The sequence below is a fragment of the Oncorhynchus keta genome, chromosome 27, assembly GCF_023373465.1.
Source record: "Oncorhynchus keta strain PuntledgeMale-10-30-2019 chromosome 27, Oket_V2, whole genome shotgun sequence".
Taxonomy (NCBI): Eukaryota; Metazoa; Chordata; class Actinopteri; order Salmoniformes; family Salmonidae; genus Oncorhynchus; species Oncorhynchus keta.
The window spans coordinates 46120289-46147868 of record NC_068447.1 but is presented as its reverse complement, the minus strand read 5'-3'; the positions used below and the strand labels follow the sequence as shown (position 1 = coordinate 46147868).

The 27580-nt window shown below is 48.1% G+C and overlaps 1 protein-coding gene across 3 annotated transcripts in view; it reads right to left on the bottom strand.

Annotated features, from left to right (window-relative positions):
• Positions 1-638: 638 nt before the first annotated feature.
• The window catches only part of LOC118360199 (kelch-like protein 17), a 45208-nt gene continuing 18266 nt past the window's right edge, over positions 639-27580 (bottom strand). For all 3 annotated transcript variants that reach the window (XM_035739446.2, XM_035739444.2, XM_035739445.2), the window contains 8 exons: positions 7770-7886; positions 7449-7662; positions 6950-7094; positions 5873-6040; positions 5384-5472; positions 5023-5096; positions 4495-4676; positions 639-3852 (listed from right to left, as the gene is read on the bottom strand). In XM_035739446.2, coding sequence (XP_035595339.1) covers positions 3624-3852; positions 4495-4676; positions 5023-5096; positions 5384-5472; positions 5873-6040; positions 6950-7094; positions 7449-7662; positions 7770-7886 — 1218 coding nt within the window. In that variant the 3' untranslated portion in view covers positions 639-3623. The remainder of the gene's footprint in view (positions 3853-4494; positions 4677-5022; positions 5097-5383; positions 5473-5872; positions 6041-6949; positions 7095-7448; positions 7663-7769; positions 7887-27580) is intronic.

Here is a 27580-nt window from a genome sequence, read left to right as displayed (position 1 = left end):
AGGGACCAGGGAGGGGTGAAGGGGGTCTTGGCTGTCTCTGATCCACTGTGTGACTGGCTACATAGCTGTGCCTGCGGTTATGGGCCCAGGCTGTAAACTCATTACCATCCACCTATCAGCACAGGGGACAGAAGGACTACAGGGAAACCATTCATTTATACCCCCCCCCCCCAAAGACATCAATAGGCCTCCATTTGACTCCTTATTGCAGATTGTTGTAGTGTAACAGTTCTTTCTGATGGCTCACAGTAAGTTTAATAAAAAAAATGACCAACATAGTATGCACTTTTTCATATCAGTGTGTGCATTTATATTCACATTGTGTATGTGTCTTAGTGTATTTGAGTGAGTGTGCATTTTATGTGACCGAGGTCATGAGGGGTAAAGTGAGAGTGCTCAGCTGTCCACTCAGATTAGTGTGAAAGGAAAGCATGCTGGGACGATACTAAATGGATACTGTAGTGGGCATAGCAACACACACATGCTGTTAGCAAAGCAACCTTCAACTGAACTAGCGCCCACTAGGCAAAATTGGTTCAAAGACGTCTTTTAACGCCTTTTTAACAAAGAAGACATATTTTCAACATCTTGTGCTTAGTGGGCTGTGTGTTCAAAATATAATCCATAGACAACACGGGTCCTCACACCGGAAAACATCTATTTATTTATTTACTATACAGTGTATTGCTCCATTTTCACAATAGTGCAAAATTACTTTACAAGTGTCCTCATAAATATAACAAACATATTATAAATAAACAATGCATGTGACAATGTGTTAACTGAAAAAGCTACAGTCACTTTGACATTGCACACATTTTTTAATCCAAGAAATTGGGTAACTTCTGATTTATATTTGAATCAACAAAATGGAAGCCAAGGTCTTGTGTGGTTGAGTGCGGATTTCACTCATGGATTTCACTCATGGTACATAAGGAGTTCACACGAACCCAGAAGGCAAAATTTGCCATGGAATGTTATGAGTTATTTTTCTGGTTGTAAATGTGTTTTCTGGTTGTATGGTCAGATACCAGATTACAACTAGTTAAAGATGTCCTTTTTGTGGTTGCTAAAAATACATCTAATCAGTATACAACCTGACCGTGATGTCACAAAAAATATCAGTGCAACCACTTTTGCCCTTTGGGAACAAGACACTTCACCATTTCAGGAAATAATCTGTATTAGACAAACAGAGCTTTGTTTTCTAAGGGGTCTTTCTACAACTAACCAATATTGGGTTGTTCCGGAAAAAACAAAACTAGAAAATCAAAATCCTTCTAAAAAAAAAAAAAGGGAGAAAAAAATTACTTCTCAGAAGTTTGACATCTTATCACACTGTGCTACATATTTATTGAACCTAGTTAACCATGACTGAGTCAAGAACTCAAATTAGGACCCGTTGTAGTCTACCTTGGCTGACACAGCTCTTTCACCTCAGGCAAAGAGTCAGTATCAACTTTGTACAAATAGGGTCATTATTTTAACCACTCCACCTTTTAACGACCAAAGAATCCTGGTATTATCTCACTTACGTGTTTCAGAGTATCATTCGAGCTTGGAGTTATATTACATGTTGTCACACGTTTATACATCTGTATCCAACAATACATGGATGAGGTATGGGTGAAAGTACAAACTGAAGTGTATGTAAGACAAAATGACAGCACCATAGGTGTTCTACATTGACATGACCGTCGTTAGTGTCAAAGTGTTCAGATTGGTGGCATTTGTGTTAACTGGCTAACTTTAACTTTACACACTTAAGCCATTTCAAAGCTGCCAGAAGCATGATACCACTGTGTGTGTGTTTATCATTCATAATGATCTATACAGCACATTAGGCTCTTCTAATTAGCTAGTGGACAAGCAAGCTTGCATACCATAGCCTTCCACACAACAGTATTGGACATTAGTTGCCCTAATTTTTATTTTACCTTTATTTAACTAGGCAAGTCAGTTAAGAACAAATTCGTATTTTCAATGACGGCCTAGGAACAGGTTAACTGTCTGTTCAGGGGCAGAACGACAGATTTGTACCTCAGCTCGGGGATTTGAACTTGCAACCTTCCGGTTACTAGTCAAACGCTCTAACCACTAGGCTACCCTGCCGCCCTCATTAACTATTAATGACATTGGTGGTGTCATGCACGTGGCATGGCAATAAAAAAAACACACAAAAAATATACTTACATTACATTACAGTCAAGGTACCAACACACAAAAGAATATCCACGAGGACCTGTAAATGCATCAGCTAAATTCTCTCAAGGTTACATGAACCACTGCATGATAAAAATAAACCTTTATCTTTCAACTGTTTTCCATTACAAATAATAAAAGAGATATTTCAGTTGACCGGGGTCCCGTATGTGTTAAGCGTCTCGGAGTAGGAGTGCTGATCTAGAATCAGTGTAGCCTTTTAAATCATTCAGAATAAGAGAGATGACCTGATCCGGGATCAGAATTCCTACTCGGAGATACTTTATGAATACGGCCCTGATATTGTCTTCAGTTTAAGACATCCTTATCAATCCTCTCTTCACTCATACACTCAACTCTCAAGCACACACTGAATGACTAACAGTGTCACACTTTGACATTTTCGATGACACACTTCCATCCATGATATGCACAAAGTTAACGCAACAAAATAAAAACAATACGTCTCTCTTGAATTGTAGCAGTGGTCCATTTGCTTTTCATAAAGCATCTTTGAAATTGTCTGAATATATTAGCTATAGATTGTTTTACATTTAATAAATAAGAAATAGAATTCAACGGAATTGTTTTTTTTTATATAAAAAAAGGGATTTCAACAAATCTACAGTTTTGAGTAACGGTAGATCTAGTATCAATAGATCTATTTTTCAGTGTGACGTTTCCCCTAGGTACAGATCTAGGATCAGCTCCCCCTTTCCCAATCCTAACCTTAACCATTCGTGGGGAAAATGCTAAACTGACCCAAGATCAGCGTCTAGGGGTAACTTCACCCTCCTCCCCACGTGCGTCTGTGGGGTTGGACGGTAAAACAACATTGGCTGTTACTGCCACCTAGTGTGACACATTCAGCAGCACTATACATTTTTATTCCTGCCGGCCAGGACACGATAAGCATGCATGGCAGAACCAGTCTATAGCTACATTCCTTAGTTAAAATAATTCATTTCAATATCCATATATATATTATTGCAAAAATGGTGACATTTACAGTACACATGATACACAAAGTGACTGTCTTCAGAGACTGTGTTTCAAGCATTGGATTGCAAAGGGAAAGAGGGATAAAGGGAGGATGTTTTTTAGTTTGTTTTTATCTTTATCCAAGGAAAACTCTACCGTGTTCTTCAAGAGACTAGGAGCTGGTATCTTCACGGTAATACAGCGAGACCTCAGGAAACGAGACCGCAAAAGATCCACCAGCAACCTCTGTGTTTCTCCCCCTCTCCCCATCCTTCGCTCTTCCAACCTCATCACCTCTTCTCTGTTTAACTGCACCCCCTCCATTCCCCCCCCCCCTCCCCCCTTCACACAGAGCAGTTACGTCTCTTGCTTGGGCCTGGCTGTGCGGGGGCGGCGGTGACCGAGGCGGGGGCTGAGGTCAGCCGGAACCTAGCCCCGTGTCAAAGGCTGGTGGAGGACACGGAGAGCGTGGGCGACGAGGGCGGCGGGAAGTTGAGCAGCTCCAGGACGGCCACGCCCACGCTGCTGCGTCGCGTGAACATGCAGGAGGCCGCCACCCACTTGTTGCTGCGCGGGTTGTACTTCTCAATGGAGTTGAGACTGGAGCTGCCGTCGTTGCCGCCCACTGCGTACAGCCAGCCGTCCATGGCCACAAGGTCATGGGTACTTCTGGGAAAGGGGTGCAGCATAACATGCAGACTCAGTAAGGCAGGTCAAATTCAGGTAGGTCCCTCCCTGTTTCAGCCCGTTTGCTTCCGTTTGGTTGTAGTGAATACGACCTTGCCGTGACTAGATGGGGCCTGTTTTTAGATGAATATGAGCCACACTGCTGATTACAACAATGGTTTATTTATGGACTGGAGCATCCATTGTCATCAGGTTTCCCTGGTCAATTCATTTCCTGTTGACTCCGTCTATTTCCCTGTGTGTGTGATCTTGTGTGTGTGATTGTCTTCATGTTCGTGTGTGTGTGTGTGTGTGTGTGTATGTGCATGTTTGACTCCAATTTAAATCTCCCAATCCTGGTCTCTAAGGCCCACTGCATGTGCAGGGTTCAGAAACCCTAATCATTAGGTGAGTAACGGCTGTAATGAACACCTCATCACTTGTATAACAGAATGGCATCAAGTATTGTGTACATCATAACACCTTAAAGGCACTTGTGTGGGATACATTCTAAATGCATTCGCAGCATTCATGTACATATAAAGGCACCTATGAGGAGCGAGAGAAGGCTCTATATATGCACTGGTAATGAAGTTATAGCCACAGGTGGTTGGTAGCGATTGTGACGTGGCTGGCGGTGCCCACCTGCGGATGTTCATGGGCGCCACGCCCTCCCAGGCATTGGTCTTGGGGTTGAACCGCTCCACTGAGTTCAGGCAGCTGGTGCCGTCATTTCCCCCGGCTACGTAGAGCATGCCCTCCAGCACAGCCACCCCAGCACTGCTGCGTCGGCTCAGCATGTTGGCGATGGCCGTCCACGCGTTGCTCTGTTCCGACCAATCATAGAGGGTTGTTAGGAGTCACATGGTCAATTGAGGGACTCATTAGTGTTGGTTCTACTTTTTGATCTGGGCAGAAGTTCAGCTTTATGGGCCAGTTTTAACCAGATTAAGCATATTAACGGACTGAAAATATAGCCTGGTGGGACCAGCCTAATCGCTACGTTCCCCATTGTATTTAATAGGATGGTGAACACAGCGATCAAGTTGGTTCTACCAGGCTACTGAGAATCATGCTCAGTTGAGATTCTTCTATAGGCTTAATCTGGGTCCAGGAAACATGTTCATATTGATAGAGATCTCATTGTTTGTTTCGGTTTTTATTTTTTTTTACCTGTGGTTCATATTTCTCCACTGTAGCTAGGTGTGAGGAACTGTCATACCCTCCTACTGCATACAGACTACCATCTAGAGCGAGAGAGTAGAGAGAACGAGTGAGAGAGATGGCAGAGTGACAGAGAGAGGGAGAGAGAAAAGCGAGAGAGAGAGAGATGGTGGAGAGAGAACAGAAGAAAAATGATAAAAAGAGACAAGAGTGTCACGTGATGACAAGCTCCAAATGCCAGATTAAAGCTCGCACATGTTTGATGAGGCCCATAATAACCAGGAACCCAGTAGGAAGATCACTCTAGCCTACATTATATCCGTGCTCAATAGATGACATTATCACACCAAGGTGAACATCACATGCTCACCCAGAGTGGCCACACGGACATATCTCCTTCGGGTGCTCATGGCAGCGATGGAGGTCCAGGTGCTGGTCAGAGGGTCGTACCGCTCTGCACTGTTGGGGTGGAGGGGACACTCATTACATGCATGGATGGAGCACAACAATCAGCTCAGTATTTGTATATGTGAGTGAAAATCTGTTGAGACAACCAGTGGCGGATTTATTCACTGACATTCAAGGAAGTCTCCCTGTAGACAGTGAGCTAGAGGTACATTCATATTTGTAACACTTTATGGAGCTACACATGTTAACGCTGTAACATTTATGACGGTGTCCCGAAGTTATTATGGAGGAGTCCAAGTCCTGAGTGGGTAGATAGTACAGTAGATAGAAGAGGTTCCAAGTCAAAAAGGCACGGGGCTAGATTTGAACCCAATCCCGACCCTGGCATATGTGTTCCCGGGGTCAGCAGCACTAACCGCTACAGGCCTAGTGAGCAGCGACAGAAGTGGACCTGTTGAGGCAGGAAGCTCCGTCGTAACCGCCGGCCGCGTACAGGAGGCCGTGCAACACCGCCACACCCAGACAGCTCCGTCGCGTCCCCATGGAAACCTCGGGTTGCCAGGAGTTGGTGACCGGGTCGTAGGACTCCACAGTCGCTAGATCGGAGGTACCGTCATACCTGAGCGAGAGAGAGGCCAGTGAGTGGGCTTAAGGTTTTTTTTTACCAGACACTGGTGGCAGAGCCCATCCTCCTATGGTTGGTCTAGGATGACTCCCAAATTGCACCCTATTCCCTATATAGTGCACTATTTTTTACCAGATGGCTCCGGTCAAAAAGGTTCAGGTCAAAAACAGTGCATTATATTGAGAATAGGGTGCCATTTTGGACATATCCTAGGCCAACCATAGGAGGATGGGCTCTGACACTAGTGGTGTCTGGTACCTCTTCAGGTTTCGTTCTTTAAATCTCATTAAGCAATTCTTCACAACTGTATTTTGTTAACAGTTTAAAAAAATACAATAAACCTTGTTGAAATAAAATGGATTTTAAATAAGGTATCATCTGTTTATTTATTTGTCATGTGGCTTATTTCCATCAGGGGCACCTGGATGAGACTCTGACATTCCAGACAGTGATAGTAGTCTGGATACTACTTTGTTCTACCTTTCATTTGATGTACAAAAGCAAAGGGTATTAGTTTTGTTTCCCTCTCTCGGATAGAGGGGACGTGCTTTGGCATTGAAAGTCACAATTTGAATAATTACACTTTAAGGACAACGCTCATGTTAGTCCTGCTGCCACATTCAACTGTTTATCTTATCATACAAAATAATATCAATCAATGTGTTCGGTTAAATGAGATTACAACAAGTTATCTCCCCTAATCCTCGTCTCACGTTTAAGACATTCATATTAACCTAACCGAGCTAGCTAGCTAGCTAGCAAAACTACCACTAGCATACCAGTGTTAAACAGTCCTATTTCAGATAGCTAAGCACAACATTGGTTAAGACTTATTACCCACATCCAGATCTATCCTCATCCTATCTAGGGGTCAAAGGTTGGTCAGATGAGTTCATCTCTTACCCTCCCACTGCGTACAGCTTGTTTCCTATGGCCGCCACGCCCACCCGTGCCCGCCGGGTGGACATAGAGGCCACCATGTGCCAGCGGTCGGTCCGCGTGTCGTAGGCCTCGCAGTCGCCGTGGATGGCAAACAGACTACCCCCACCTGGGCACAACACACACAGACAACAACCACATAATCATCATGGCTAACAACATGCACAACAGTGCTGAGGATGGTCCCATTTCAGTTAAAATACGAACAAATATTCTATAGATGGTAGTCGCGAACTGTAATATTCCAAACTCATTTTGGATAATTGCCAAATCACATCTATTTAAAATGTTATGTGTTTTGAATGTTTCCCAGTATCTGTGAACCGGTTAGCCTTTTCACCAAGGGCCAAATTCAGGATCCCTGTTTAAACAATGGAACTCTATAGGTAGAAAGTACTTCATAAAGTATGTGTACGCGCGTGTGTGTATGTACCCTGGTGGGTAATGTCTGGGGCACACTGACCAACGGCGAAGAGCACGGGGCTGGCGCCCTCGCAGCGACGAGGCCGGGTGCGGCTGTTGCTCAGCACGCCTCTCTGCTCGGGCATCAGGTGGTACTTGAGGGCTTCGATGAGCAGGTCCTTGCACTCCGAGTGGTGACGCACCAACTGCTCCGTGTCCACGTTGCTCATGAGGAAATCCCTCCGCAGTAGGGGCAGGCGTACACACTTCATCAGCTAGAGAGGGGAATGGGAGGTGGGCGGCGGGAATGAAACCCACAATCCTGACATTGTAAGTGTCATGCTATACACACTGAGCTGCACAGGTGCATATTTGATCTTACCCAGGGAACGTGCTGCCTGCGCCCGTCAACGTCGTGTTTGACCCAGCTCAGCACGGCCCGGTATACCTCCTCTTCCGACGGCACGTTCAGGTTGTCACTGGAGATTAGGTCCAATACCTTCACACAGAGAGGAGTGAGAGAAGGAAGGGGGAGAGAGAGGAGGAGGAGAGAGAAGGGGTGTGGGGGAGAGAGAGAGCGGGTAGGCATAGAGAGAAGTAGAGAAAAAAAGAGGGCAAGAGAGAGTATCATTTTATTCAAGAGTTACAAACACAGCAGTCTCTACACCTCTTGACATTTGCTAGCGATTCTCTTACATCAATGAAAGAAGCTAGTCCCCCACAAAGGGGTTCATCCCACGTGGGATGAGTCACAAAAGTTGTCACAACAAGAAATTATAACATGAATTCATTCCTATTTATCTGGAATTAATGTTAATTTTGGAACATCTTGAAAAGGTCAGCTTTACTGAAATGTCCCAAAAAATGAAACAATGAGCCGAGGTAAATGTGTGGAATCAATTTTCATGAAGAAAATGGTTTAGAATCGTATTTCCATTAGCACCACAAAGACATTGTGTATGCTCGCTATCCCTGGCCCGCTAGCTGTCTGAATCGCCGTGACTCCAACCAGCCTCACTACTCACTGGACCCTTATGATCACTCGGCTACGCACGCCTCTCCTTAATGTCAATATGCCTTGTCCATTGCTGTTCTGGTTCGTGTTTATTGTCTTATTTCATTGTAGAGCCTCTAGCCTTGCTCAACATGCCTTAGCTAATCCTTCCGTTCCACCTCCCACACATGCGATGACATCACCTTGTTTAAATGATGTTTCTAGAGACAATATCTCTCTCATCATCACTCAATGCCTAGGCCTACCTCCACTGTATCCAACCATAACTTTGTCTGTACATTATGCCATGAATCTATTCTATCGCGCCCAGAAACCTGCTACTTTTACACTCTGTTCCGGACGTACTAGACGACCTGTTCTTATAGCCTTTAGCCGTACCCTAATCCTACTCCTCCTCCGTTCCTCTGGTGATGTAGAGGTTAATCCAGGCCCTGCAGTGCCTAGCTCCACTCCTATTCCCCAGGTGCTCTCATTTGTTGACTTCTGTAACCGTAAAAGCCTTGGTTTCATGCATGTTAACATTAGAAGCATCCTCCCTAAGTTTGTTTTATTCACTGCTTTAGCACACTCTGCCAACCCGCATGTCCTAGCCGTGTCTGAATCCTGGCTTAGGAAGACCACCAAAAATCCTGACATTTCTATCCCTAACTATAACATTTTCCAACAATATAGAACTGCCAAAGGGGGCGATGTTGCAATCTACTGCAGCGATAGCCTGCAGAGTTCTGTCTTACTATCCAGGTCTGTACACAAACTATTTGAGCTTCTACTTTTAAAAATCCACCTTTCACATTGTTATCGCTTGCTATAGACAAACCTCTGCCCCCAGCTGTGCTCTGGACACAATATTTGAATTGATTGCCCCCCATCTTTCTTCAGAGCTCGTGCTGCTCGGTGACCTAAACTGGGACATGCTTAACACCCCGGCCATCCTACAATCTAAGCTTGATGCCCTCAATCTCACACAAATTATCAATGAACCTACCAAGTACAACCCTAAAGCTGTAAACACGGGCACCCTCATAGATATCATCCTAACCAACTTGCCCTCCAAATACACCTCTGCTGTTTTCAACCAAGATCTCAGCGATCACTGCTTCATTGCCTGCATCCGTAATGGATCTGCGGTCAAACGACCACACCTCATCACTGTCAAATGCTCCCTAAAACACTTCAGTAAGCAGGCCTTTCTAATCGACCTGGCCCGGGTATCCTGGAAGGATATTGACCTCATCCCGTCAGTAGAGGATGCCTGGTTATTCTTCAAAAGTGCTTTCCTCACCATCCTAAATAAGGCATGCCCCACCCCACAAATAGAATCAGCAACAGATATAGCCCTTGGTTCTCTCCAGACCTGACTGCCCTTGATCAGCACAAAAACCTCCTGTGGCGTTCTGCATTAGCATCGAATAGCCCATGTGATATGCAACTTTTCAGGGAAGTCAGGAACCAATATACACAGGCAGTTAGGAAAGCTAGCACAAACTCAAAAACGTTCTGGGACACTGTTAAGTCCATGAAGAATAAGAGCACCTTCTCCCAGCTGCCCACTGCACTGAGGCTAGGAAACACTGTCACCACCAATAAATCCACTATAACTGAGAATTTCAATAAGCATTTTTTATTGGCTGGCCATGCTTTCCACCTGGCTACCCCTACCCCGGTCAACTGCCCTGCACCCCCCACAGCAACTAGCCCAAGCCTCCCCCATTTCTCCTTCACCCAAATCCAGATAGCTGATGTTCTGAAAGAGCTGCAAAATTTGGACCCCTACAAATCAGCCGGGCTAGACAATCTGGAACCTCTCTTTCTAAAATGATGTACCGAAATTGTTACAACCCCTATTACTGGCCTGTTCAAACTCTCTTTCGTATTGACTGAGATTCCCAAAGATTGGAAAGCAGCCGAGGTCATCCCCCTCTTCAAAGGGGGAGACACTCTAGACCCAAACTGCTACAGACCTATATCTATCCTACTCTGCCTTTCTAAGGTCTTCAAAAGCCAAGTTAACAAACAGATCACCGACCATTTCGAATCCCACCGTACCTTCTCCGCTATGCAATCTGGTTTCAGAGCTGGTCATGGGTGCACCTCAGCCACGCTCAAGGTCCTAAACGATATCATAACCGCCATCGATAAGAGACAATACTGTGCAGCCGTATTCATCGACCTGGCCAAGGCTTTTGACTCTGTCAATCACCACATTCTTATCGGCAGACTCAACAGCCTTGGTTTCTCAAATGATTGCCGTGCCTGGTTCACCAACTACTTATCTGATAGAGTTCAGCGTGTCAAATCGGAGGGCCTGTTGTCCGGACCTCTGGCAGCCTCTATGGGGGTGCCACAGAGTTCAATTCTCGGGCTGACTGTCTTCTCTGTATACATCAATGATGTTGCTCTTGCTGCTGGTGATTCTCTGATCCACCTCGACGCAGACGACACCATTCTGTATACTTCTGGCCCTTCCTTGGACACTGTGTAAACTAACCTCCAGACGAGCTTCAATGCCATACAACACTCATTCTGTGGCCTTAAACTGCTCTTAAATGCATGTAAAACTAAATACATGCTCTTCAACCGATCGCTGCCCGCCTGACTAGCATCACTACTCTGGACGGTTCTAATACCTTGGTGTCAGACTAGACCGTAAACTCTCCTTCCAGACTCATATTAAGCGTCTCCAATCCAAATTTAAATCTAGAATCGGCTTCCTATTTCGCAACAAAGCATCCTTCACTCATGCTGCCAAACATACCCTCGTAAAACTGACCATCCTACCGACTTCGGCGATGTCATTTACAAAATAGCCTCCAACACTCTACTCAACAAATTGGATGTTTATCACAGTGCCATCTGTTTTGTCACCAAAGCCCCATATACTACCTTCCACTGCGACCTGTACGCTCTCGTTGGCTGGCCCTCGCTTCATACTCATCGCCAAACCCACTGGCTCCAGGACATCTACAAGCCTTTGCTAGGTAAAGCCCCGCCTTATCTCAGCTCACTGGTCACCATAGCAGCACCCAACCGTAGCACGCGCTCCAGCAGGTATATCTCACTGGTCACCCCCAAAGCCAATTCCTACTTTGGCCTCCTTTCCTTCCAGTTCTCTGCTTCCAATGACTGGAACGAACTGCAAAGATCACTGAAGCTGGAGACACATATCTCCCTCACTAGCTTTAAGCACCAGCTGTCAGAGCAGCTCACAGATCACTGGACCTGTACATAGCCCATCTGTAAACAGCCCATCCAACTACCTCATCCCCATACTGTATTTATTTATTTATTCATTTATCTTGCTCCTTTGCACATTCATCTTCTGCACATGTACCATTCCAGTGTTTAATTGCTATATTGTAATTACTTTGCCACCACAGTCTATTTATTGCCTTACCTCCCTTATCTTACCTCATATGCACTCACTGTATATAGACTTTTTCTACTGTATTATTAACCGTTTGTTTATTCCATGTGTAACTCTGTGTTGTTGTTTGTGTTGCACTGCTTTGCTTTATCTTGGCCAGGTCGCAGTTGTAAATGAGAACCTGTTCTCAACTAGCCTACCTGGTTAAATAAAGGTGAAAAAATGTTTTTTTTTTTTTTAATTCACATATGCTGTGTGTACCCTTTTAACTGAAGCTAAATGCGTAAGGGCGTGTCCTGATATATTACAGCGTGACTATGTAGTGCGTGGGTGTAGTGTGTGTGTGTGTGCCTCTTTTAGGGTGATGTGTGTGTGTGTGTGTGTGTGTGTGTGTGTGTGTGTGTGTGTGTGTGTGTGTGTGTGTGTGTGTGTGTGTGTGTGTGTGTGTGTGTGTGTGTGTGTGTGTGTGTGTGTGTGTACTGCAGAGAGGGTGGCACAGCTCCTAGTCAGGCAGGGCTGGAGTTGCCAGCTGCTGCTGAGATCAATAGAATAGCAGCAGCTTCAGACAAACAGCATTAGCTAATCCACAACTAGAGAGCCATACAGCACAGAGCCAGCACAGTACAGAGCCAGCACAGTACAGAGCCAGCACAGTACAGAGCAGCACAGTACAGAGCAGCACAGTACAGAGCAGCACAGTACAGAGCCAGCACAGTACAGAGCCAGCACAGTACAGAGCAGCACAGTACAGAGCAGCACAGTACAGAGCACCACAGTGCAGAGCAGCACAGTGCAGAGCATCACAGTACAGAGCCAGCACAGTACAGAGCCAGCACAGTACAGAGCCAGCACAGTACAGAGCCAGCACAGTACAGAGCCAGCACAGTACAGAGCCAGCACAGTACAGAGCATCACAGTACACAGAGTACAGAGCAGCACAGTACAGAGCATCACAGTGCAGAGCAGCACAGTGCAGAGCATCATAGTACAGAGCCAGCACAGTACAGAGCCAGCACAGTACAGAGCCAGCACAGTACAGAGCCAGAACAGTACAGAGCCAGCACAGTACAGAGCCAGAACAGTACAGAGCAGCACAGTACAGAGCAGCACAGTACAGTACAGAGCAGCACAGTACAGAGAATCACAGTACAGAGCAGCACAGTACAGAGTCAGCACAGTACAGAGTCAGCACAGTACAGAGCAGCACAGTACAGAGTCAGCACAGTACAGAGCAGGACAGTACAGAGCCAGCACAGTACAGAGCCAGAACAGTACAGAGCCAGCAAAGTACAGAGCCAGCACAGTACAGAGCATCACAGTACAGAGCAGCACAGTACAGAGCAGCACAGTACAGAGCATCACAGTGCAGAGCATCACAGTACAGAGCCAGCACAGTACAGAGCCAGCACAGTACAGAGCCAGCACAGTACAGAGCCAGAACAGTACAGAGCCAGCACAGTACAGAGCCAGCACAGTACAGAGCCAGCACAGTACAGAGCAGCACAGTACAGTACAGAGCAGCACAGTACAGAGTCAGCACAGTACAGAGCAGCACAGTACAGAGGCAGAGGCAGCACAGTACAGAGTCAGCACAGTACAGAGTCAGCACAGTACAGAGCAGCACAGTACAGAGTCAGTACAGAGCAGCACAGTACAGAGCAGCACAGTACAGAGCAGCACAGTACAGAGTCAGCACAGTACAGAGTCAGTACAGAGCAGCACAGTACAGAGCAGCACAGTACAGAGCAGCACAATACAGAGCAGCACAGAGTCAGCACAGTACAGAGTCAGCACAGTACAGAGTCAGCACAGTACAGAGCAGCACAATACAGAGCAGCACAATACAGAGCAGCACAGTACAGAGCAGCACAGTGCAGCACAGTACAGAGTCAGCACAGTACAGAGTCAGCACAGAGCAGCACAGTACAGAGTCAGCACAGTACAGAGTCAGCACAGTACAGAGTCAGCACAGAGCAGCACAGTACAGAGTCAGCACAGTACAGAGTCAGCACAGTACAGAGTCAGCACAGTACAGAGTCAGTACAGAGCAGCACAGTACAGAGTCAGCACAGTACAGAGTCAGCACAGTACAGAGTCAGCACAGTACAGAGTCAGTACAGAGCAGCACAGTACAGAGTCAGCACAGTACAGAGTCAGCACAGTACAGAGTCAGTACAGAGCAGCACAGTACAGAGTCAGTACAGAGCAGCACAGTACAGAGCAGCACAGTACAGAGTCAGTACAGTACAGAGCCAGCACAGTACAGAGCCAGCACAGTACAGAGCAGCACAGTACAGGGTCAGCACAGTACAGAGCCAGTACAGTACAGAGCAGCACAGTACAGAGCCAGTACAGTACAGAGCAGCACAGTACAGAGCCAGTACAGTACAGAGCAGCACAGTACAGAGCAGCACAGTACAGAGCCAGTACAGTACAGAGCAGCACAGTACAGAGCCAGTACAGTACAGATCAGCACAGTACAGAGCAGTACAGTACAGAGCAGCACAGTACAGAGCAGCACAATACAGAGCAGCACAGTACAGAGCCAGCACAGTACAGAGCAGCACAGTACAGTCAGCACAGTACAGAGCAGCAGTGTCAGTACAGTACAGAGCAGCACAGTACAGAGTCAGCACAGTACAGAGCAGCACAGTACAGAGCCAGTACAGTACAGAGCAGCACAGTACAGAGCAGCACAGTACAGAGTCAGCACAGTACAGAGTCAGTACAGAGCAGCACAGTACAGAGCAGCACAGTACAGAGCAGCACAGCACAGAGTCAGCACAGTACAGAGTCAGCACAGTACAGAGTCAGTACAGAGCAGCACAGTACAGAGTCAGCACAGTACAGAGTCAGTACAGAGCAGCACAGTACAGAGTCAGCACAGTACAGAGTCAGCACAGTACAGAGTCAGTACAGAGCAGCACAGTACAGAGTCAGTACAGAGCAGCACAGTACAGAGTCAGTACAGAGCAGCACAGTACAGAGTTAGCACAGTACAGAGCAGTACAAAGCAGCACAGTACAGAGCAGCACAGTACAGAGCCAGTACAGTACAGAGCAGCACAGTACAGAGTCAGTACAGTACAGAGCCAGCACAGTACAGAACCAGCACAGTACAGAACCAGCACAGTACAGAGCCAGCACAGTACAGAGCAGCACAGTACAGAGCAGCACAGTACAGAGCCAGTACAGTACAGAGCCAGCACAGTACAGAGCCAGCACAGTACAGAGCCAGTACAGTACAGAGCAGCACAGTACAGAGCCAGCACAGTACAGAGCCAGCACAGTACAGAGTCAGCACAGTACAGAGCAGCACAGTACAGAGTCAGCACAGTACAGAGCAGCACAGTACAGAGCCAGTACAGACAGTACAGACAGTACAGTACAGAGCAGTACAGTACAGAGCAGCACAGTACAGAGCCAGTACAGTACAGAGCAGCACAGTACAGAGCCAGTACAGTACAGAGCAGCACAGTACAGAGCAGCACAGTACAGAGCCAGTACAGTACAGAGCAGCACAGTACAGAGCAGCACAGTACAGAGCAGCACAGTACAGAGCACAGTACAGAGCAGCACAGCAGCACAGTACAGAGCAGCACAGTACAGAGCAGCACACAGAGTCAGCACAGTACAGAGCAGTACAGAGCAGCACAGTACAGTCCAGCACAGTACAGTACAGAGCAGCACAGTACAGAGTCAGCACAGTACAGAGTCAGCACAGTCAGCAGCAGAGTCAGTACAGTACAGAGCAGCACAGTACAGAGCAGCACAGTACAGAGTCAGCACAGTACAGAGCAGCACAGTACAGAGTCAGTACAGTACAGAGTCAGCACAGTACAGAGCAGCACAGTACAGAGCAGCACAGTACAGCACAGTCAGCACAGTACAGAGTCAGCACAGTACAGTCAGCACAGTACAGCCAGTCAGTACAGAGCAGCACAGTACAGAGTCAGCACAGTACAGAGCACAGTACAGAGCAGCACAGTACAGAGTCAGCACAGTACAGAGCCAGCACAGTACAGAGCCAGCACAGTACAGAGCAGCACAGTACAGTCAGCACAGTACAGAGCAGCACAGTACAGAGTCAGCACAGTACAGAGCAGCACAGTACAGAGCAGCACAGTACAGAGCCAGCACAGTACAGAGCAGCACAGTACAAGAGCAGCACAGTACAGAGCAGCACAGTACAGAGCAGCACAGTACAGAGCCAGTACAGTACAGAGCAGCACAGTACAGTCAGTACAGAGCAGCACAGTACAGAGCAGCACAGTACAGAGCCAGTACAGTACAGAGCAGCACAGTACAGAGCCAGTACAGTACAGCACAGTACAGAGCCAGCACAGTACAGAGCACAGTACAGAGCCAGCACAGTACAGAGCACAGTACAGAGCAGCACAGTACAGAGCAGCACAGCAGCAGTACAGAGCCAGCACAGTACAGAGCCAGCACAGTACAGAGCAGCACAGTAGCAGCACAGTACAGAGTCAGCACAGTACAGAGCAGCACAGAGTCAGTACCAGCACAGTACAGTCAGCACAGTACAGTACAGCACAGTACAGAGCAGCACAGTACAGAGCAGCACAGTACAGAGTCAGTACAGTACAGAGCAGCACAGTACAGCCAGCACAGTACAGAGTCAGTACAGAGCCAGTACAGTACAGAGTCAGCACAGTACAGAGCAGCACAGTACAGAGAGTACAGCACAGTACAGAGCAGCACAGTACAGAGCAGCACAGTACAGAGCCAGTACAGTACAGAGCAGCACAGTACAGAGCCAGTACAGTACAGAGCAGCACAGTACAGAGCAGAGCCAGTACAGTACAGAGCAGCACAGCACAGTACAGAGCAGCACAGTACAGAGCAGCACAGTACAGAGCCAGCACAGTACAGAGCAGCACAGTACAGAGCAGCACAGTACAGAGCCAGTACAGAGCCAGTACAGAGCAGCACAGTACAGAGCAGCACAGTACAGAGCAGCACAGTACAGAGCCAGCAGTACACAGTACAGAGTCAGCACAGTACAGAGCAGCACAGTACAGTACAGAGCACAGTACAGAGCAGCACAGTGCAAAGCAGCACAGTACAGAGTCAGCACAGTACAGAGCAGCACAGTACAGAGCAGCACAGTACAGAGCAGCACAGTACAGAGCAGCACAGTACAGAGCAGCACAGTACAGAGCAGCACAGTACAGAGTCAGCACAGTACAGAGTCAGCACAGTACAGAGTCAGCACAGTACAGAGTCAGCACAGAGTCAGCACAGTACAGAGTCAGTACAGACAGTACAGCACAGTACAGAGTCAGCAGCACAGTACAGAGTCAGTACAGAGCAGCACAGTACAGAGTCAGTACAGAGCAGCACAGAGTCAGTACAGAGCAGCACAGTACAGAGTCAGCACAGTACAGAGCAGTACAGAGCAGCACAGTACAGAGCAGCACAGTACAGAGCCAGTACAGTACAGAGTCAGTACAGTACAGAGCCAGCACAGTACAGAGCCAGCACAGTACAGAACCAGCACAGTACAGAGCCAGCACAGTACAGAGCAGCACAGTACAGAGCAGCACAGTACAGAGCCAGTACAGTACAGAGCCAGCACAGTACAGAGCCAGCACAGTACAGAGCCAGCACAGTACAGAGCAGCACAGTACAGAGCCAGCACAGTACAGAGCCAGCACAGTACAGAGCCAGCACAGTACAGAGCAGCACAGTACAGAGTCAGCACAGTACAGAGCAGCACAGTACAGAGTCAGCACAGTACAGAGCAGCACAGTACAGAGCCAGTACAGTACAGAGTCAGCACAGTACAGAGCAGCACAGTACAGAGCCAGTACAGTACAGAGCAGCACAGTACAGAACAGAGTACAGAGCCAGTACAGTACAGAGCAGCACAGTACAGAGCCAGTACAGTACAGAGCAGCACAGTACAGAGCAGCACAGTACAGAGCCAGCACAGTACAGAGCAGCACAGTACAGAGCCAGTACAGTACAGCACAGTACAGAGCCAGTACAGAGCAGCACAATACAGAGCAGCACATACAGAGCAGCACAGTACAGATCCAGCACAGTACAGAGCAGCACAGTACAGAGTCAGCACAGTACAGAGCAGCACAGTACAGTACAGAGCCAGTACAGTACAGAGCAGCACAGTGCAGAGCAGCACAGTACAGAGTCAGCACAGTACAGAGCAGCACAGTACAGAGTCAGTACAGTACAGAGCCAGCACAGTACAGAGCAGCACAGTACAGAGTCAGCACAGTACAGAGCAGCACAGTACAGAGTCAGCACAGTACAGAGCAGCACAGTACAGAGCCAGTACAGTACAGAGTCAGCACAGTACAGAGCAGCACAGTACAGAGCCAGTACAGTACAGAGCCAGCACAGTACAGAGCAGCACAGTACAGCCAGTACAGTACAGAGCAGCACAGTACAGAGCCAGCACAGTACAGAGCAGCACAGTACAGAGCAGCACAGTACAGAGCCAGTACAGTACAGAGCAGCACAGTACAGAGCCAGTACAGTACAGAGCCAGTATAGTACAGAGCAGCACAGTACAGAGCCAGTACAGTACAGCACAGTACAGAGCCAGTACAGTACAGAGCAGCACAATACAGAGCAGCACAGTACAGAGCAGCACAGTACAGAGCCAGTACAGTACAGAGCAGCACAGTACAGAGCAGCACAGTACAGAGCCAGTACAGTACAGAGCAGCACAGTACAGAGGCAGCACAGTACAGAGCCAGTACAGTACAGAGCCAGTACAGTACAGAGCAGCACAGTGCAGAGCAGCACAGTACAGAGTCAGCACAGTACAGAGCAGCACAGTACAGAGTCAGTACAGTACAGAGCAGCACAGTACAGAGTCAGCACAGTACAGAGCAGCACAGTACAGAGCAGCACAGTACAGAGCCAGTATAGTACAGAGCAGCACAGTACAGAGCCAGCACAGTACAGAGCAGCACAGTACAGAGTCAGCACAGTACAGAGTCAGTACAGAGCAGCACAGTACAGAGTCAGTACAGAGCAGCACAGTACAGAGTCAGCACAGTACAGAGCAGTACAGAGCAGCAGTACAGAGCAGCACAGTACAGAGTCAGCACAGTACAGAGCAGCACAGTACAGAGTCAGCACAGTACAGAGCAGCACAGTACAGTCAGCACAGTACAGAGCAGCACAGTACAGAGCAGCACAGAGCAGCACAGTACAGAGCCAGTACAGTACAGAGCAGCACAGTACAGAGCCAGCACAGTACAGAGTCAGCACAGTACAGAGCAGCACAGTACAGAGTCAGCACAGTACAGAGCAGCACAGTACAGAGCCAGTACAGTACAGAGCCAGTACAGTACAGAGCAGCACAGTACAGAGCCAGCACAGTACAGAGCAGCACAGTACAGAGCAGCACAGTACAGAGTCAGCACAGAGCAGCACAGTACAGTACAGCACACTACAGAGTCAGCACAATACAGAGCAGCACAGTACAGAGCAGCACAGTACAGAGTCAGCACAGTACAGAGCAGCACAGTACAGAGCCAGTACAGTACAGAGCAGCACAGTACAGAGCCAGTACAGTACAGAGCAGCACAGTACAGAGTCAGCACAGTACAGAGTCAGCACAGTACAGAGTCAGCACAGTACAGAGTCAGTACAGAGCAGCACAGTACAGAGTCAGCACAGTACAGAGTCAGCACAGTACAGAGTCAGTACAGAGCAGCACAGTACAGAGTCAGTACAGAGCAGCACAGTACAGAGCAGCACAGTACAGAGTCAGTACAGTACAGAGTCAGTACAGTACAGAGCCAGCACAGTACAGAGCCAGCACAGTACAGAGCAGCACAGTACAGGGTCAGCACAGTACAGAGCCAGTACAGTACAGAGCAGCACAGAGCCAGTACAGAGCAGCACAGTACAGAGCCAGTACAGTACAGAGCAGCACAGTACAGAGCCAGTACAGTACAGAGCAGCACAGTACAGAGCCAGTACACAGAGCCAGCACAGTACAGATCAGCACAGTACAGAGCTAGTACAGTACAGAGCAGCACAGTACAGAGCAGCACAATACAGAGCAGCACAATACAGAGCCAGCACAGTACAGAGCAGCACAGTACAGTCAGCACAGTACAGAGCAGCAGTGTCAGTACAGTACAGAGCAGCACAGTACAGAGTCAGCACAGTACAGAGCAGCACAGTACAGAGCCAGTACAGTACAGAGCAGCACAGTACAGAGCAGCACAGTACAGAGTCAGCACAGTACAGAGTCAGTACAGAGCAGCACAGTACAGAGCAGCACAGTACAGAGCAGCACAGCACAGAGTCAGCACAGTACAGAGTCAGCACAGTACAGAGTCAGCACAGTACAGAGTCAGTACAGAGCAGCACAGTACAGAGTCAGCACAGTACAGAGTCAGTACAGAGCAGCACAGTACAGAGTCAGCACAGTACAGAGTCAGCACAGTACAGAGTCAGTACAGAGCAGCACAGTACAGAGTCAGTACAGAGCAGCACAGAGTCAGTACAGAGCAGCACAGTACAGAGTTAGCACAGTACAGAGCAGTACAAAGCAGCACAGTACAGAGCAGCACAGTACAGAGCCAGTACAGTACAGAGCAGCACAGTACAGAGTCAGTACAGTACAGAGCCAGCACAGTACAGAACCAGCACAGTACAGAACCAGCACAGTACAGAGCCAGCACAGTACAGAGCAGCACAGTACAGAGCAGCACAGTACAGAGCCAGTACAGACAGAGCCAGCACAGTACAGAGCCAGCACAGTACAGAGCCAGTACAGTACAGAGCAGCACAGTACAGAGCCAGCACAGTACAGAGCCAGCACAGTACAGAGCCAGCACAGTACAGAGCAGCACAGTACAGAGTCAGCACAGTACAGAGCAGCACAGTACAGAGTCAGCACAGTACAGAGCAGCACAGTACAGAGCCAGTACAGTACAGAGCCAGTACAGTACAGAGAGTACAGTACAGAGCAGCACAGTACAGAGCCAGTACAGTACAGAGCAGCACAGTACAGAGCCAGTACAGTACAGAGCAGCACAGTACAGAGCAGCACAGTACAGAGCCAGTACAGTACAGAGCAGCACAGTACAGAGCAGCACAGTACAGAGCAGCACAGTACAGAGCCAGTACAGTACAGCACAGTACAGAGCCAGTACAGAGCAGCACAATACAGAGCAGCACAATACAGAGCAGCACAGTACAGATCCAGCACAGTACAGAGCAGCACAGTACAGAGTCAGCACAGTACAGAGCAGCACAGTACAGTACAGAGCCAGTACAGTACAGAGCAGCACAGTGCAGAGCAGCACAGTACAGAGTCAGCACAGTACAGAGCAGCACAGTACAGAGTCAGTACAGTACAGAGTCAGCACAGTACAGAGCAGCACAGTACAGAGCAGCACAGTACAGAGTCAGCACAGCACAGAGTCAGCACAGTACAGAGTCAGCACAGTACAGAGTCAGTACAGAGCAGCACAGTACAGAGTCAGCACAGTACAGAGTCAGTACAGAGCAGCACAGTACAGAGTCAGCACAGTACAGAGTCAGCACAGTACAGAGTCAGTACAGAGCAGCACAGTACAGAGTCAGTACAGAGCAGCACAGTACAGAGTCAGTACAGAGCAGCACAGTACAGAGTCAGCACAGTACAGAGCAGTACAGAGCAGCACAGTACAGAGCAGCACAGTACAGAGCCAGTACAGTACAGAGCAGCACAGTACAGAGTCAGTACAGTACAGAGCCAGCACAGTACAGAACCAGCACAGTACAGAACCAGCACAGTACAGAGCCAGCACAGTACAGAGCAGCACAGTACAGAGCAGCACAGTACAGAGCCAGTACAGTACAGAGCCAGTACAGTACAGAGCCAGCACAGTACAGAGCCAGTACAGTACAGAGCAGCACAGTACAGAGCAGCACAGTACAGAGCCAGCACAGTACAGAGCAGCACAGTACAGAGTCAGCACAGTACAGAGCAGCACAGTACAGAGTCAGCACAGTACAGAGCAGCACAGTACAGAGCCAGTACAGTACAGAGCCAGTACAGTACAGAGCAGCACAGTACAGAGCCAGTACAGTACAGAGCAGCACAGTACAGAACAGAGCAGCACAGTACAGAGCCAGTACAGTACAGAGCAGCACAGTACAGAGCCAGTACAGTACAGAGCAGCACAGTACAGAGCAGCACAGTACAGAGCCAGTACAGTACAGAGCAGCACAGTACAGAGCCAGTACAGTACAGCACAGTACAGAGCCAGTACAGAGCAGCACAATACAGAGCAGCACAATACAGAGCAGCACAGTACAGATCCAGCACAGTACAGAGCAGCACAGTACAGAGTCAGCACAGTACAGAGCAGCACAGTACAGTACAGAGCCAGTACAGTACAGAGCAGCACAGTGCAGAGCAGCACAGTACAGAGTCAGCACAGTACAGAGCAGCACAGTACAGAGTCAGTACAGTACAGAGCCAGCACAGTACAGAGCAGCACAGTACAGAGTCAGCACAGTACAGAGCAGCACAGTACAGAGTCAGCACAGTACAGAGCAGCACAGTACAGAGCCAGTACAGTACAGAGTCAGCACAGTACAGAGCAGCACAGTACAGAGCCAGTACAGTACAGAGCCAGTACAGTACAGAGCAGCACAGTACAGAGCCAGTACAGTACAGAGCAGCACAGTACAGAGCCAGCACAGTACAGAGCAGCACAGTACAGAGCAGCACAGTACAGAGCCAGTACAGTACAGAGCAGCACAGTACAGAGCCAGTACAGTACAGAGCCAGTATAGTACAGAGCAGCACAGTACAGAGCCAGTACAGTACAGCACAGTACAGAGCCAGTACAGTACAGAGCAGCACAATACAGAGCAGCACAGTACAGAGCAGCACAGTACAGATCCAGCACAGTACAGAGCAGCACAGTACAGAGTCAGCACAGTACAGAGCAGCAGTGTCAATACAGTACAGAGCAGCACAGTACAGAGTCAGCACAGTACAGAGCAGCACAGTACAGAGCCAGTACAGTACAGAGCAGCACAGTGCAGAGCAGCACAGTACAGAGTCAGCACAGTACAGAGCAGCACAGTACAGAGTCAGTACAGTACAGAGCAGCACAGTACAGAGTCAGCACAGTACAGAGCAGTACAAAGCAGCACAGTACAGAGCAGCACAGTACAGAGCCAGTACAGTACAGAGCAGCACAGTACAGAGCCAGCACAGTACAGAACCAGCACAGTACAGAACCAGCACAGTACAGAGCCAGCACAGTACAGAGCAGCACAGTACAGAGCAGCACAGTACAGAGCCAGTACAGTACAGAGCCAGCACAGTACAGAGCCAGCACAGTACAGAGCCAGTACAGTACAGAGCAGCACAGTACAGAGCCAGCACAGTACAGAGCCAGCACAGTACAGAGCAGCACAGTACAGAGCAGCACAGTACAGAGTCAGCACAGTACAGAGCAGCACAGTACAGAGTCAGCACAGTACAGAGCAGCACAGTACAGAGCCAGTACAGTACAGAGCCAGCACAGTACAGAGCAGCACAGTACAGAGCCAGTACAGTACAGAGCAGCACAGTACAGAACAGAGCAGCACAGTACAGAGCCAGTACAGTACAGAGCAGCACAGTACAGAGCCAGTACAGTACAGAGCAGCACAGTACAGAGCAGCACAGTACAGAGCCAGTACAGTACAGAGCAGCACAGTACAGAGCCAGTACAGTACACAGCACAGTACAGAGCCAGTACAGAGCAGCACAATACAGAGCAGCACAATACAGAGCAGCACAGTACAGATCCAGCACAGTACAGAGCAGCACAGTACAGAGTCAGCACAGTACAGAGCAGCACAGTACAGTACAGAGCCAGTACAGTACAGAGCAGCACAGTGCAGAGCAGCACAGTACAGAGTCAGCACAGTACAGAGCAGCACAGTACAGAGTCAGTACAGTACAGAGCCAGCACAGTACAGAGCAGCACAGTACAGAGTCAGCACAGTACAGAGCAGCACAGTACAGAGTCAGCACAGTACAGAGCAGCACAGTACAGAGCCAGTACAGTACAGAGTCAGCACAGTACAGAGCAGCACAGTACAGAGCCAGTACAGTACAGAGCCAGTACAGTACAGAGCAGCACAGTACAGAGCCAGTACAGTACAGAGCAGCACAGTACAGAGCCAGCACAGTACAGAGCAGCACAGTACAGAGCAGCACAGTACAGAGCCAGTACAGTACAGAGCAGCACAGTACAGAGCCAGTACAGTACAGAGCCAGTATAGTACAGAGCAGCACAGTACAGAGCCAGTACAGTACAGCACAGTACAGAGCCAGTACAGTACAGAGCAGCACAATACAGAGCAGCACAGTACAGAGCAGCACAGTACAGATCAGCACAGTACAGAGCAGCACAGTACAGAGTCAGCACAGTACAGAGCAGCAGTGTCAATACAGTACAGAGCAGCACAGTACAGAGTCAGCACAGTACAGAGCAGCACAGTACAGAGCCAGTACAGTACAGAGCAGCACAGTGCAGAGCAGCACAGTACAGAGTCAGCACAGTACAGAGCAGCACAGTACAGAGTCAGTACAGTACAGAGCAGCACAGTACAGAGTCAGCACAGTACAGAGCAGCACAGTACAGAGTCAGCCCAGTATAGTACAGAGCAGCACAGTACAGAGCCAGCACAGTACAGAGCAGCACAGTACAGAGTCAGCACAGTACAGAGTCAGTACAGAGCAGCACAGTACAGAGTCAGTACAGAGCAGCACAGTACAGAGTCAGCACAGTACAGAGCAGTACAGAGCAGCACAGTACAGAGCAGCACAGTACAGAGTCAGCACAGTACAGAGCAGCACAGTACAGAGTCAGCACAGTACAGAGCAGCACAGTACAGAGTCAGCACAGTACAGAGCAGCACAGTACAGAGTCAGCACAGTACAGAGTCAGCACAGTACAGAGCAGCACAGAGCAGCACAGTACAGAGCCAGTACAGTACAGAGCAGCACAGTACAGAGCCAGCACAGTACAGAGTCAGCACAGTACAGAGCAGCACAGTACAGAGTCAGCACAGTACAGAGCAGCACAGTACAGAGCCAGTACAGTACAGAGCCAGCACAGTACAGAGCAGCACAGTACAGAGTCAGCACAGTACAGAGCAGCACAGTACAGAGTCAGCACAGAGCAGCACAGTACAGAGTCAGTACAGTACAGCACACTACAGAGTCAGCACAATACAGAGCAGCACAGTACAGAGCAGCACAGTACAGAGTCAGCACAGTACAGAGCAGCACAGTACAGAGCCAGTACAGTACAGAGCAGCACAGTACAGAGCCAGTACAGTACAGAGCAGCACAGTACAGAGCCAGCACAGTACAGAGTCAGCACAGTACAGAGCAGCACAGTACAGAGCCAGCACAGTACAGAGCCAGCACAGTACAGAGCAGCACAGTACAGAGCCAGTACAGTACAGAGCAGCACAGTACAGAGTCAGCACAGTACAGAGTCAGCACAGTACAGAGTCAGCACAGTACAGAGTCAGCACAGTACAGAGCAGCACAGTACAGAGTCAGCACAGTACAGAGCAGCACAGTACAGAGTCAGCACAGTACAGTACAGAGCAGCACAGTACAGAGCCAGTACAGTACAGAGCAGCACAGTACAGAGCAGCACAGTACAGAGTCAGTACAATACAGAGCAGCACAGTACAGAGTCAGTACAGTACAGAGCAGCACAGTACAGAGCAGCACAGTACAGAGCCATCTCAGTACAGAGTCAGCACAGTACAGAGCAGCACAGTAGTCAGCACAGTACAGAGCAGCACAGTACAGAACAGAGCAGCACAGTACAGAGTCAGCACAGTACAGAGCAGTACAGTACAGAGCAGCACAGTACAGAGCAGCACAGTACAGAGTCAGTACAGTACAGAGCAGCACAGTACAGAGCAGCACAGTACAGAGCAGCACAGTACAGAGTCAGTACAGTACAGAGCAGCACAGTACAGAGTCAGCACAGTACAGAGCAGCACAGTACAGAGCAGCACAGTACAGAGTCAGTACAGTACAGAGCAGCACAGTACAGAGTCAGTACAGTACAGAGCCAGGACAGTACAGAGCAGCACAGTACAGAGTCAGTACAGTACAGAGCCAGCACAGTACAGAGCAGCACAGTACAGAGCCAGACAGACAATGTGTCTGTGTCTGACATGTAAGGTGTACCAGAGAGCGTGTTTGAGAGCCAGAAAGAACAGATACAAAATGTATATTTAAAAACATGAATAAACCAAATATCTGTGTATGTGAGCAATAACACTGTGTAGTAGATGACCATAAGGTCTAGTCAAAACTCCAGTTGCCAGTGTTCGTGTCTAAAACGAGAAAATGTGGGGGTGCTTTTCATATGGCTCGGGGAGCTAAGTAAATAAATCCTGCCCCTGTGTAGATCTGTGACTGGCACACGACCGCTGCAGAAAGAGAAAGGAAGAAAAAGAGAGGCAGAAAGTAGAGAGCGACACAAAGAGAGAGAGAAAGAGAGAGAGACAAAGGAATACAAAGAGAAAGCAAAAGAGAGAGCAGAGTCACAGCTGGCAGCCCTACAGCTCCATTTCGGATGTCACTAAGCCTACTCATTCTACTCTTGGCTAATGGATAGTGCCCAATTAATTTCAATCTGGCTGGGTAACATTGAGATGGAAGAGAATTAAAGAGCAATCAAATCGTTAGTGTGGTGTTTCTGTCAGGAGGAAAATCCTAACAGCTGGTGCGGTCACAGCTATCACATGACTTGACCTGTCCCGTCTCTGATATTGTCTCGAAAAACGGATGTTCACCAACACAACTAGGCACGCTGCTAACCCCAACTCAGACCCTAACAGAGACTACTGACTCCTACCCCTCAACTCTGACCACAGGATGAAATGAGCGTTCACATCTGTCCACGTGCTAGGTCGCTACTTCAACCATTCGCTTTTCATGGACGCGGGTTCCTGTAGAGGTTTCAGTCTCTTGGCAGCACATACACCACGGCCGTGTTCTAGGCTTCAAGACGCATGCCGGATCTTACAACGCCTCGATGGGTGTTTAACGTATCAGCTAAACATTACGATTCCGTGCCAGGACCCCCAAAAATGTTGGATATTTTATATTGTTCTGGCAATTCTCACATAGAAACTTAATTGGGAGGAAGGATGTTTGACATGCTTTTGACATTTGTATCACAAACCATTTTGGGGTGAAATTCATGACGAAGAGTTCTTTTTGAGGACCTTTTTTCAGACCTCTACATGCCTCGTGTCAGACTTTATGATCCGGGAATCGTACGCGATACATGCGACATCTTGGTGTCATTAAACTCTAACATATGGATTATGTCTAGATTTTGAAAACAAAAAAAGTACCCTATTTGATTTAGCTTATTTTTAGACGTATTTTTTGGAACAATATGTGTCTCAACACCTGGATTTGGTCTTATGTAGTAACGTTTGAAATCGTTTTTTTACATTGGTAAAAAGTAAAGACGGGTATATCATACACTGCATTTTTCAGGATCTTTTTTTTTTTAAAGTTGATAAACTAGCAAATTGTCAAACTTAGTTTTGAAGCTATGACCCATTTTATATATACATAGAATTGACATTATAACCAAATCACAACAGAGGGAGTTCCCTTTTAATCCATTTCCCCATTCACTGTGTTGATGTTGCTCTTTAAACGTATAAACACTTCAAAATGAGCAGGGAGCCCACTCTGGAAATTGGATGTACTTGTACAGTCAGTATATTGTAACAAACTATACATCTTAAAATGTACGAAA